Below are 13898 nucleotides of genomic sequence, written 5' to 3' on the forward strand. Positions count from 1 at the left end.
TCAACTCCACCGCTCACTCCCTCCATACCTATCACCCAACGACCCATAATGCCACTCACTACATTCAAGAACAACATCACATTCCTGGGTCTTACAGGGTAGAGAAGAAGAAGAGTATACTTAGAAACATTGCAAACATTACTTACTTGATTCTCAACCAGGTGCACCACCAATCTTCTCCTCCAAGTTCTCCACGATCACATTGTTTGTCTCAGCCTTCATTAATAAAGTTGATTTACTAAGGGGCAATTTCGTCTTTTCACCAACATTTGCTATTTGCAATTTGAGACTAGGTCCCTCATGGTAATTTGAATTATTCAGGTGACCATAGAGTAATTTTGCTAATTCGAGGGTCTTTATTTGTGATTTTCCCATCAAACAACCTTTTTAATTTGTTTTTGTTTTTGTTTTTTTTTTCTTTCATTAACTAAACATGGATTTGAAATAAAAGTAGCGTTAAAGGGTGACACTTTATTCTAGCAGCCCTGCATAATTATCATTTAATTAATCCTTTCTTGTAAAAGCTTAAGGGTTCCTATATATCAAGCAACATGTGAGGGCTTTGAAACTATTCAAAAACACGTATGGTTGAATCTAGGGTAAGGCCAGCTGGTTGTCTAAAATACCTAAATGGTACTGAAAGAATAAGTTGGTGTGAGGTGCCTGTTGCATTGTTGCTTTGATGAGTAGCATCCTACGGCTATAAATACCCAGCTCCACTTCTGAAGCGAGGCTACCACACTTCTTCTTCCTGTTGCACAACTCTACCTATTCTTCTTTGGTTGCCACACAGAAAAGCCATGGCCTTGGATGTTCAAAAAACCACCGGTGGCCGTGAATACAAGGTCAAGAACCTGTCTCAGGCAGACTTTGGCCACCTAGAGATCGAGAGCGTTGAGATGGAAATGCCCGGTCTCATGGCTTGCCGTGCTGAATTCAACCCTTTCCAGCCTTTCAAAGGAGCCAGAATCACCAGTTCCCTCCCCATGACCATTCAAACCATTGTCCTCATCGAAACTCTAATTGCTCTTGGAGCCGAAGTTCGCTGCATCTCCTCCACTCAGGATCACGCTGCCACCGCCATCGCTCGTGACAACGCCTCCATCTTCGCTTGGAAGGGGGAGACTCTTCAGGAGTACTGGTGGTGTACCGAACGTGCCCTTGACTGGGGTCCTGGTAGTGGTCCGGATCTGATAGTTGGTGACGGTGGCGACACCACCTTCTTGATCCATGAGGGTGTGAAAGTTGAGGAGATATATGCGAAGACTGGTAAGTTTCCGGACCTGTCTTCTACTGATAACACTGAGTTCCACTTCCACATTGTTCTCAGTATGATTAGGGCTGGGTTGGAGGCTGATCCCATAAGGTACCACAAGACGAAGGAGAGACTAGTTGGTGTCTCTGTGAAGACAGCCGATGCTACTGAGAGGCTTTACCAGATGCCAGCTAATGGAACCCTCTTGTTCCTTGCCATCAGTGTCAACCACTCTGTTACAAAGAGGGGGGTAAATATCAATGTGGAAGCAGTTTCAGTACTCATTACCTTAATGAGTACTAAAAACTTATCAAATCTAAACTGTCTATATTTGATTTGAATAATTCAGATTTAAAATATTTAATTAATTATTTTTAAATAAAAAAATTATTTTTAAAAGAATGATAGTTAAGAGATTATCTTTATTTTATATTTTATACATATTAAAATAATTATTTTAAACAAATAAAAATAGAAAAAATCAAATCTGAACTATTAAAATAAGATATAAATGATCTAGATATGATGAGCTTCGAATGCCCAAAGTAATGATAGTTCTATTTCTATTTCAAATTTCAAATTCGTTAACTTTAGAGTCAATTCTTCAAATCTAATGATGAGTAGTCTCAACATTTGTAGTTTGGACGTGCTGTCCTTTGTTTGTTATTGTCGTCCATATTCCACATGGTCAAAATTTCCCCCTTGTTTAATGTTGTCTTCTTTTTATTTATTTATTTTTACTTCAAAAAATATTCACTTTTTATTTTTACCTGAGTTTTGGGCATTATCCCAGAAAGACAATACCCCTAATTCACACGTGGAAAGAGAAAATATTAAGAAAAAATTGCAATAAGGTCTTATAGTAGAGAATTAAATATTAAAAAATCTCTTAAAATCATCAAATTATTATGAAGTCCCAAGGAAAGATTTCATTTGTTTAATTACCAAATTACCCATAACATTTTTTTAAAATATACATTGATAACTTAAGGTGTGATGATCAACAATTATCACGGCAGATATTGACAATTCATACATTACATTTTTTGTGATCTGCTGAAAAAATGTATTGTTAATACCTGTCATAATAGTTGTTAATTGTTACAGCTTAAATTGTTAACAATTGCTTTTTTAGTTGTCAATGTATACTTAAAAAAGAAATAAGGGCAATTTGGTAAGCAATTAAAATCTCTTCCAATGAGGTCTCTTAAGACTTCAAAATAATTTAATGATTTCAAAAAACTTTTTTGTATTTAATTCTCTTGAGTTGGACTTTATTACAATTTTTTCTAATATTAAACCCTATTCCGGTCTGTTGAATAGGAAGCTAGTCACTTGAGGTCTCTTTTTCTTCCCGTCTTATTTTATTTTATTTTATTTTTTGATGAAGAAACTTTTTGGGAAAATGACAATAAAATACCACTTGAATTCCAAAAAGACAAATAAGGGTCCTGAATAAGCAAAATGACAAGGAGGTTACTGGGAACCAATCTGGAATTAATATTTTCGGCCAAAAGACTGAAATACCCTTAAGATGTTTGAAACTTGAGGAGATGGAGAAAAGGAGGAAACCGACTCCTCGGCGAAAACAACACCCCAGTCGACGAAAGAGGAACTGCTTCCACTCAGCGAAAGCAACCCCCCACTAAGTGAAACAGGAACTAGAACTACCTCCCCTAGTCGACGAAAGCAACCCGCCGACCCGACGAGAGCAACCCACCGAAACAGAAAGTGCCCCCACTCGGCGAAACCAAATCGAAGGTCCTCTAGTAACGAAAAAGCGGTCGCCGAAATCACATTGCCGCCGTCGCTTTCGAAACTAAACAGGTAGGGAACTTGAATATTGTTGTTCATAGAGCATTTTTGATGGGTCCCTGAAGCTTAAAATGTAATTATGCAGTGATGCTCTTTGTGGTTCCGTCTTTGTTGTTCCCATAAAAGTTGCTCTAGGACGAAAAAAGTTGTTTCCATGTTATTGCTGATGTGTTTGGTTGTGTACATATTTGGAAATGATTGTGATTGATAGTGTTTAATCCATTTTGGGTGGCCTTTAATTGGAACAGGGGATTGCTTTTGTTGTGGGGATTGGTTTATTTTGATTTGAAGGAAAAGAACAAAATGGAAAGGATAGTTTTGTCGGTGTTAATTGACTTTTCTAAAAAGAGTATAGCTTTCTATGTGGAGAGGGTGGGATTTTAAGGAAGTAGAATTCCACTAATTTGGTCTGCATGCGCGGCAATGACAAAGTTACTTTCATTTTCATTGAATGGTTTAGGGTGAAAAGTTTGTCCTTGCGTGGGTAAAATTTGCAAAGGTTATCCTGTTGTAGTAATTTAGCAAGCAGTAATTCTATTAGCCGAGTAGTAAATTTGATGAGGTAAGTAGTAAATAGTACTAGCGGGTTTGGTTTTGAAATAACAACTGTTGGTCTGAGAAGGACTAAATTTGTGTTGGCAATGATTACATTTGTTAACTGATATGTTAATGAAATTTACAACATTAATTAGAGTAATTGACTACATTCGGCAATGGAAAATAATAGATTTGGTAAGGGAATGACAACATGCTTGTGATGCAAATTCAATTGAGTGGACAATGATATTGAGGTGATATATTACTGAAATTTACTACATCAGTCAATGAAAGTAACCAGATTTGTTACGGGAATAACAACATTGTCGTGATGCAAATTCATTTAACTGTGCAATGGTTTTGTAGGTCATGTTAATGAGATTTACTACATTTATTAGTGGAATTTACTACATTAGTCAATGAAAGTGACCAGTTTTGCTAGGGGAATAACAACGTCGTGCTGCGAATTCATTTGACTATGTAATGGTTTTGTAGGTCATGTTAATGAGATTTACTACATTTATTAGTGGAATTTACTACATCAGTCAATGAAAGTGAGCAGATGCAAATTCAGTTGACTGTGCAACGGTTTTGTAGGTCACGTTAATGAGATTTACTACATTTATTAGTGGAATTTACTACATCAGTCAATGAAAGTGACTAGATGCAAATTCATTTGACTGTGCAATGGTTTTGCAAGTCAGGTTAATGAGATTTACTAGATTTATTAGTGGAATTTACTACATTAGTCAATGAAAGTGAGCAGATGCAAATACAGTTGACTGTGTAACGGTTTTGTAGGTCAGGTTAATGAGATTTACTACATTTATTAGTGGAATTTACTACATTAGTCAATGAAAGTGACCTGATTTGTTATGGGAATGACAACATCGCCGTGATGCAAATTCATTTGACTCTGCAATAGTTTTGTAGGTGATATGTTAATGATATTTACAACATTTATTAGTGGAATTTACTACATTAGTCAATGAAAGTGACCAGATTTGTTACAGGAATAACAACATCGTCGTGATACGAATTCATTTGACTGTGCAATGGTTTTGTAGGTGATATGTTAATGATATTTACTACATTTGTTAGTGGACTTGACTACACTTGTTAATTGAGTGGACAATGGTATTTTGATGATATGTTAATAAAATTTACTATATTTGTTAGTGTAATTGACCACATTTGTTGATGGAATTGACGACATTGTTGTGAAAGAAATATAGTACTATGAATGACTAACAAGTGGTGTCATTGCAGCAGGGAAAATGGAGTTACAAGTACAAGTAGAAGGACAAGGAGAGGGAAGTAGACAAGTAAAGAGTGGGTACATGCTGTTTCTGCATGAATTTAAGGCGGGCAAAGAGTTTAGGAATAGGAGAGAAGAAGTTAGGGAGGGAGCAAAGGCATGGAGGGAGCTGCCACCAGAGGAGAGGAAGAAGTATAATGATAAAGTGAACAAACCAAAGAAGCAAGGGACGAAGAAGAAGCGGATGAAAAAAGTTGCTTTTAGCACCCGTTGCTCAGTCCGGCAATACAAGTCATTGGTGGAATTTATAAATAGCAATGACAGATTGAAAGCCAAGGTACAAAGTTTGGGATTTGCAAGTTTGCTTGACATGGGATGTGAGAGACTCCCTCGTGACCTCATAGTACGCATTCTTCGAGCATATGATCCGCCTACTCATCAATTTACAATAAGGGGGAAGATCAAGGAAATTGATGCACAAGATGTTGCGGAGTTGTTGGAGGTACCCCACACAGGGGAAAAGGTAAGAACGGATGTGGATGATGATGATGAAACATATAAGAGGTTGAAGAATGAATATGGTAAAGTCTCTTTTACCAAGATACTCAAAGACATTAAATCTGGGGAGAATGAGGAGAATTTCGAGTTCTTGTTCATGCTGTACACACTTGGGAGTTTTCTAGCTCCTACCTCACAAACAACAGTGAGTGACAAGCTAGTAAGGGTGATGTGTTGTACTATGCATGAATTTCACCAATTTGATTGGGCCACATACATTGTGAACAACTTGTGGAAAGAGATGGAAGATTATGTTGAAGTGTATAGAAACGTAGGGGAAGACAATGATGAAGGGAGTTGCAACGTCGAAGGATGCATCTACCTCTTATTGGTATGTATTTACTACCATTGTTTTTTGTTCTATGTTTGAATGGAGTGATGATAAAATTAATAATTTGATGTTGCAGTTATATCTTGCTGAGCGCTTCCCATTATCTAAATCTGTTAGAGATGGGTCAATAAGTGCTATTCAATTCTGGACTGATGAGAGGATAAAGGAGATGACAAAGAAGGAAAGGCAGAGCAACAGAGGCCTATTGTATAAGCAGAAGGGCTCGAAAGTTAGGGTTGGAGATGAGGAGAGAAGAAGGAGAAGTGTCGCTGACTTACACCCGATGTGTTTATTTGCTTCGTAATTTCAATGTGCATTAACAAGATAAAGTGTTTGACCTTTTTTTAATGATGTGATGCAGGAGTTGCAAAGCTTACATCAAAAGTTGATGGCTGTAATTGATTTAAGCTACAAGAGACTTGTTAGTGCAGTAGAGGATGAGCTACATAAGGTGCACATAACGATGGAGGAAAATCGTACTGTGGGAGATAAGGGCCCTAGTGAAGTTGGAGCTGAATATAAGGGAGAAGATGAAGCTGATGATGGTGATGATGAAAATGAGGGAGATGATGATGATGGACAGGACTCAGGACACGTACCTTATCATGGAGATGACTCGGACGAGGCTGACATGGTTGATGTTGAGGAAGAAGGAATACAAGCAGGAGATATGGATTCCCCTGATGTTTCCCCCATGGACAAGAATACACAGCCCAGGAGATCACAGAGGGAGGTGAAGTCGGCCATAAATTCTCCATGGATTTTGACGATACCTGTTAAGAGGAAGAAGAGGAATATGGAGGAAAAGGACAAGTTTTTTAACATGATATCCCACATGTGTTCAAGGCAGGAGGGTGACGTGTAAGTTACTATTCCCATGACTGTGAATGATATTACTTATCGGTTGTTTACTAATTAACTACACACATAATGATACTGGGAACACATTTTTAGGACTTTAGTTAAAATATCTGATGAGGATATCACTCGAGATCAGCTAAGGACACTTGGAGGAATTGAGAGAATAGGTAACCGAGTAAGTTAGTATTGTGATCTTCGGCTGAGTACTATAAATTTTTATTTGATGCTCATGTATACCTGTGCAAAAAACTAAAATTTACTTGCAAACAGCTTATGTCAGTTGTGTGCAAGACTTTACTGGCTGATATGAAGAGCGAAGGAGAAGTCAAGCGACACATATTTGATGCTGACTTTATGGTAAGGTTACTAAGATTAATACAAAATAATTACTACTACATGACTAATCATTCGATGCTGCAGGCAATACTAGCTGCGAACCCATCTTGGTGGGATGCTAGAAAATGAGAAAAGCAGTTGCTGCCTGAATATGTCGGTTACAACATAAGAGACTGTGACTTGATATTTGGACCTACACTTGTTGGTGCTCACTGGTTTTGTCTTGTGCTTGAGCCTAAGACAATGAATTTCTATGTGCTGGACTCAATGAAGCCAAGTTTTCCTGCTAAGAAGAGTAAGAAGAAAGGTGCAGCTGATGATGATATGATGACTGTGGTGACCGGATGTGTAAGACTATTGTTACTGTTCTTGTGTAGCATGCTCTTTGTTTACCAAATTATTTACAAATGCAAGTATGTGTTATGCAGAGGGATCGATTTTATGACATGATTGAGATAGTAAAGCCCAATACCATTGGAAAGAAGCAGATGAGTGACATTATTTGGGCCCCTGTTCCTCAACAGAACAATCTGTGAGTGGTATTAGTTGTTGATGTAATAATGTATGAATGCTACTTCGTGTTTCACTCATGGACATTGTTGCCATGTGCAGGCGAGACTGTGGTGTTCATGTTTTAATATGTTTGAGCAAATGGGAGCCCGGTGTGACGCTTGACTACGGTGAAGAACATGTTGCTGATTTCCGACGAAACCTAATGTGGTGGCTTGTTAATCATGAGCTCAATTCAAGACGTGAAGAAGCATTGAACTTGCTGTCATCCGTAGAACCCACACCGAGGAAAAAGCAGCGTGCATCACGGCAGTAAATGACGCTGTCTAAGTTTAGTGATGTGTTAGTTAATGTCATGTATGTAAGGGAATTTGCAAACTGTTTTCAGGGATTGTAAAGGCAACTCATTTTCAAGTAATGTTAAACCATTTTCCCAAATTGTTACAACACATGTGACGAGATTTACAACTGTAGAAGCGAATTTTACCACTTCTTGAAGGGGTTTGACAACCTGTTTTGAGAGGCAGGACAACTCAAGAAAAACACAAATACCACACTGAGTTTGACAAAACACATAGTGGGAATAACAACTTTTACAGTGAGTGTTACTACTTGTTCAGTAGGTTTTCCAACCGTATGTTTATTGGGATGTGCTACTTCGTCCTAAAACGGTAAAAGTTGGAGGTGAATTTTGCAAAACACACGGAGGGATTTACAACTCTCCAACTGAGATTTACTACTTTTACAGTGGGTTTTGCATCCCAAAAAAATTGGCCTGCGCAACTTTGGTCTCAAAACGGTAAAAGTCGGAGGTGAATTTTACAAAACACACGGAGGGATTTACAACTCTCCAACTGAGATTTACTACTTTTATAGTGGGTTTTGCATCCCAAAAAAATTGGCCTGCGCAACTTTGGTCTCAAAACGGTAAAAGTCGGAGGTGAATTTTGCAAAACACATAGAGGGATTTACAACTCTTTCAGTGGTATTTACTACTTTTATACTGGGTTTTGCACCCTCTTGCCGGGCTGGGCAGATTTTCTGCCATGAACAATACAATGCAGCAATATGACAGCAGATACATTACATATATTCAAATCACTGCACCTCAAGTACATCACGATAAACATGAACCGTTTACTTTCATACCAGCTACACTACACGTGCAATGGGATTTACCATTCACGCAACACTATTTATCAAAAAAACAGCAGCAATATGACAGCAGATGCAGTATTTTTGACATGATTGAACCATTAACTTTCATACTAACTACACGTGCAATGGGATTTACCATTCACGCAACAGTATTTACCAAAAACCAGCAGCAATATGACAGCAGATGCATTACATATATTCAAATGACTACACCTCAAGTACAGCACGGTAAACATTGAACCATAACTTTCATACTAACTACACTACACGTGCAATGGGATTTACCATTCACGCAACACTATTTACACCAAAAAATCACCATATCTATTGACATCTAAGTTCAACTTGGGCTTGGATTCTTGCATGTTCTTCTTGTGTGCCCAACTTGTTTGCATGTGCTACAATGGTAGATCTTCCTATTCTGGAACTGTGACTCTCGTCTTTTTATTTTAGGCCTTCCTGGCGGTCGATTAGTCAAAGGCGGTGCCAAGAACACTTGACTTCCTATATTTTCCACCCAGTAATTGTTATGATTTGGCATGTCTACTGTCGCCACTGGAATCATACTCCTGCCATAAATCTTTTGCTGTGATGTAATCTTGTAGCATTCATCAACAAAATCATACACATTGCAATTCACAGCCTTAATAGCTGCACAGGCATGGGGACATGGAATGCCTGACATTTGCCAAGCTGCACAGGTGCATTCGCCTAGACCAAGATCAACATGTACAGCTCCTTTTGCTGTATGGACACACACCCTACCTCCTCCATAAGGTACACTCAGCATGCATGCTGATCTAGCAACATTGTCCACCAATTTTGCATCTATGTTTGGGCCTACACCATTTTTCCAATTACTCATTGCTATGCTTGCTGCATACATCTTCTTTGCCACTTTCTCACGATGCTCATGTATAAGTTGGGCAACATTATATCGTCTCTCTTTCAACATCCAAGCATTGAATGACTCAGCAAGGTTTGTTGTGATGTTATCCCACCGTTTAAATGGGAATTTACTTAAGGCCCACCTTTCAACATCACCATGATTAAGAAGCCACTCAAATAATTGTGGATTGAACTTTCTCATGTTATCCATTGCACCATCAAACTCGGTGTCAAGCCTTGCATATGCAATGGCATCCAGGTATTGCAGTCCCTCCTCCCTTGCTTTCCCACTAGTCTTCCTCTTTCCTCTATTTAATTTAATCATTTGTGCACTGAAGTTTTCCTTAACATGTCTGTAACAGTATGCATGCCTCTCACCACCAAATATTGCTTGCACGGCACCTATTATTGCATTGTGTCGATCTGACACAATTGTCAATTCCATCGAGCCAACTATCTCCTTAATCATATATAAGAACCATGTCCAATCTTCAAGTGTCTCTCCCTTTACAATAGCAATCGCAAAAGGTAACAATTCGTTGTCAGCATCATAAGCAGACGCCGACAGTAACGTCCCCTTATACGGTCCACTTAAATGACATCCATCAATGTACAGTACATGTCTAGCACCAGCTATAAAGCCTTCTATACAACACCCATATGCTATGAATGCACGCTCAAATTTGTTATTAGTATTACCCACCCATTTGGCCACGGTTTTGTTATCTGTTTCCTTCAACCGTTCACATATCCACGGAATAAGCATATAAGACTGGTCAGGCCTGCCATGTATGTCCTCTAAAGCTTTTTGCTTCGCCCTGTATGCTTGTTTATATGTCAACTTCATACCATAATCTCTTTCTAAAGTCTTCCTTATATCATTTGGACGCCTGTCTATGTGATCATTTACCTCATCTGTGATGATTGATGCTGTCAAGCTAGCTGAACCACAATGTTCCACATGAAGATTGTCTTATGCATTATGGACATGCTCATTTATGAATGTTGCCACACGTAAAAAGGGAGTACTCTTTCTACCCACTCTTGCACTTATCCTCCACGGACAACCTTCAACACTACATTTCACATACATTTTTTCCCTACAATTTTTCACATACTTGTACTCAAACTTGTTTGCAATACTGAACTTATGTACTTTCTTCTTGAAATCTTCTGCATTTGCAAAAGTTTGGTTCCGTCCTAACAACAATTCCTTTCATTTCAAAGAATTCATCTCCGACAAAGGTGTAGGTGCACTCACTACTCTGTATGGTAGGCTTACATTAGGTCTTTCACTGCCTCCAGAACTTGTACTTTCCAAAGCATTTCCCTCCAACGTAGGCTCATCACTCTGTTCTGACAGTCCTACCATTCTTGAGATCCTGCATTTATAATTACCACTGTTGTTAAGAGATTTACTACAATATTACAACAATTATCAACTTTCATAACCACCAAAAAAAAATTTCTCACTTACATTTCTGGATAACCCATTCCTTCCTCCACATTGTCATTACCTTTATGTGCTATATAAATATGTGCATTACGATCATTATATTCAAATAGATTATCAACTTCACCATCATCTATAAGATCTACCAATACCCTCTCATCAAAACTCAAAGTGTATTTAATATCACAGCCATGACAATCCATGCTGAACCATTCGCCTATCATTGCCCTCAAATCTTCAAGTTTTGTACCCTCATTTATTACTCTTACTCTGACAGTCCCACCACAGTATTTAACTTCGCCATTGTCATTTTCCACAAACTTCCCATCTACGTGAAAATAACAAGCAAGTCTTTTTGAAGATGTTGATACAATGTTACAAGACATCACCACTTGCTAACCTGCAGCAAACAACATTAAATATAAAAAAATTAACTTCTCCGCCAATTAGTTTCCATCAACGTACGTAACACCCAAAACACACACAAAGAGAGAAACTTTTCTTCTATTCGCAACTTTATTATAGGGTTTCACAACTCCATTATTGATTTTAACAACGTTCACCACTTGAACGCAAACTTCACGCCTACGTAATTGCTTGCCACCTTTTTTGATTTCCGCTACATCATTCAAAATAGTCAATATAAAGTATAAAACCTCATCTCCAGCACACCCGTCCCCACCATTGCGCCATAAAGCAGACACAAAAAGGAACTACCCAAACCCCACCATCAGTTAATGCGACATGTTTACTCTCTCTCTTGCTACAAACCCTCTTGCCCACAACCAAAATCTATTAAATCAGCAATCCCAAAAAAATGATGATGCGGAGGAGTAAGATTATACCATTTCCAAAGACTACCGACTTAAACTCACCTCTTTTCAGCTCTAATGTGTTCTTCCAGCGTTTCTCTTTCCTTCTTCATGTGCTCAACCGGTGCTCCATCTTTATTTTCATTTTAGTTTCACTTCATTTTACCTCACTGATAAGAGCATTTCGGTCTTTTGGCCAAAAATATGAATTCCAAATTGGTACCCAGTGCCCTATTTGTCATTTTGCTTATTCAGGACCCTTATTTGTCTTTTTAGAATTCAAGTGGTATTTTATTGTCATTTTCCCAAACTTTTTCTATCTCTTCCGTTGGCTACTCCGTACCAGTAATTGTACTCGCTGTTTTTGTGCGGAGTTGTTTCTGCCAATAATTATGATGTGTTTGGCTTTTCATGAGCAACGTTAGACCCTATCTTGTTGGTCCTTTTGCAAAACTCAACATTATATCTGACGTATTCTATGTTTGTGTTAACAGTTCATTAACTTGTACGGTTGCCGCTACGCTGCTCTTGATGGGATAAAGAGAGCCGCCAACATTACGATTCTTGGGAAAAAAGCTGTTGTGTGTGAATATGATGATGCTAGCAAGGGATGTGCTACCGCACAGTCCGCACTTAAGCTGGCTGGAGCTAATGTGGTTGTGTATACGGATGATTCCAACCATGCCCTTCGAGCTCTCTTAGGAGGTTTCGAAGTTACTAAGATCCTCGACGATGTTGTTCCTGAGGCAGACATATTCGTGACCAACATCAAACGAGACAATATTGATGTTGTTAAACACGTGACGAAGATGAAGAACAACGCGGTTATTTACAACATTATGGATCCAATATTAGACCCTCGCAGCAACACGGGATACCCTGATTTGATGCCGTCTTGGTCTTGTGCAAGCCATGTGGTTGCTATGCTTGAGTTGTGGAGCCTGAGAAGGACTGGTATAAGTACGAGGACAAGGTTTATGATATGCCTGAGCATCTTAAAAGGAAGGTTTCTGATCTCCACCTTCCCAAGCTTCCGGAGGCGAGCGTGGCTACGGCTGGTGACCCTAAGAAGGGTGATAAGGTCAAGGGGATACTAAGTCATCGGCGCTAAATTAAAGCTTGTGGGCGTTTTGGAATGGCCGCTCTGGCTGTCATAAATATTGCCCATGAATGGTGCCAAAGTTAGGATCTCATTTTTCCAAAATTTGCATAGATCTCCCGGTTATTAGGGCTATGGGGAGACATATTAGAATAAAAGCCCAGCCCATTAGTGTCAATTCTCAGCCCAATGCTTTAGGATTCTGATTCCTTGATGTAAGTTTTACACGTGATACACTCATCACGCTTTTGCCCTTATGCCCAGTGTTGTATAGTTCATTACTTCATTCTGTGTTTGAGAAATGTAATGGATATTCTCTGTCTTGTCTTTAAAAGAAAAGGGCTCCTTTTTTTTAGTAGTCAGCACATGTATTATCTTATTAGGGTCAACTTATTCAAATTACTTATTATTATTATTATTATTATTATTATTATTATTATTATTATTCATGAGTGTTAAAGGCTGTTTGCTTCTAGGTCTTAACAACGCTTCCAAAATTAAAATGGAGCTCTCACTTTTCGGCTATTTTGGGGTAATTAATTAAAGGACGAGAGAAAGGGACTTTGAAATCCTGTCATTCAACAAGCACATAAAATGATTTTAAATTTGATAGTTTTTTCTTTTTTAAGCATCTTCAGACTCCCATAATCATATAGCATGTCAATCTAGTTCATTAATTAGCACTTATAGTGTATCTAATTAATATGTGGCTAATTAGGTTCCATTGGATTATCATATCTTAAGAAGCCTGGCCAACCGGATTATCTTTTCCTAAAAAACCATTTTGATGTAATTACTAGGCATAATAATGTCTTACAAGTCCGCGCAATTAGATTCACAACAAGATAGGAATTCGTCAAAGCAATAAATAAATAAAAAATGCTTCCACCAATTCACAATCAAAATTAAATCTACAAATCATGAAATATGTATTTAATTAATAAATACACAACAATCACAGCTTTTAAGAATCCCCTGTTCAAGCCGAGAAAGGAAAAATACAAGTCGAATTGAGAATCAAAACTGG

The 13898-nt window shown here is 38.2% G+C and overlaps 1 protein-coding gene across 1 annotated transcript; it reads left to right on the top strand.

Moving 5' to 3' along the window:
• The first annotated feature begins 800 nt into the window (after positions 1 to 800).
• Positions 801 to 12869, top strand: LOC114748619 (adenosylhomocysteinase 1-like). Its single transcript, XM_028937056.1, has 2 exons — positions 801 to 1505; positions 12267 to 12869. Exons 1-2 carry the CDS (start codon positions 801 to 803, stop codon positions 12867 to 12869), a joined length of 1308 nt encoding a protein of 435 aa, XP_028792889.1.
• Positions 12870 to 13898: the final 1029 nt, after the last annotated feature.

Source organism: Neltuma alba, unplaced genomic scaffold, assembly GCF_004799145.2.
Source record: "Neltuma alba isolate B1F8T4 unplaced genomic scaffold, ASM479914v2 tig00005764_pilon, whole genome shotgun sequence".
In the NCBI taxonomy this organism is placed as follows: Eukaryota; Viridiplantae; Streptophyta; class Magnoliopsida; order Fabales; family Fabaceae; genus Neltuma; species Neltuma alba.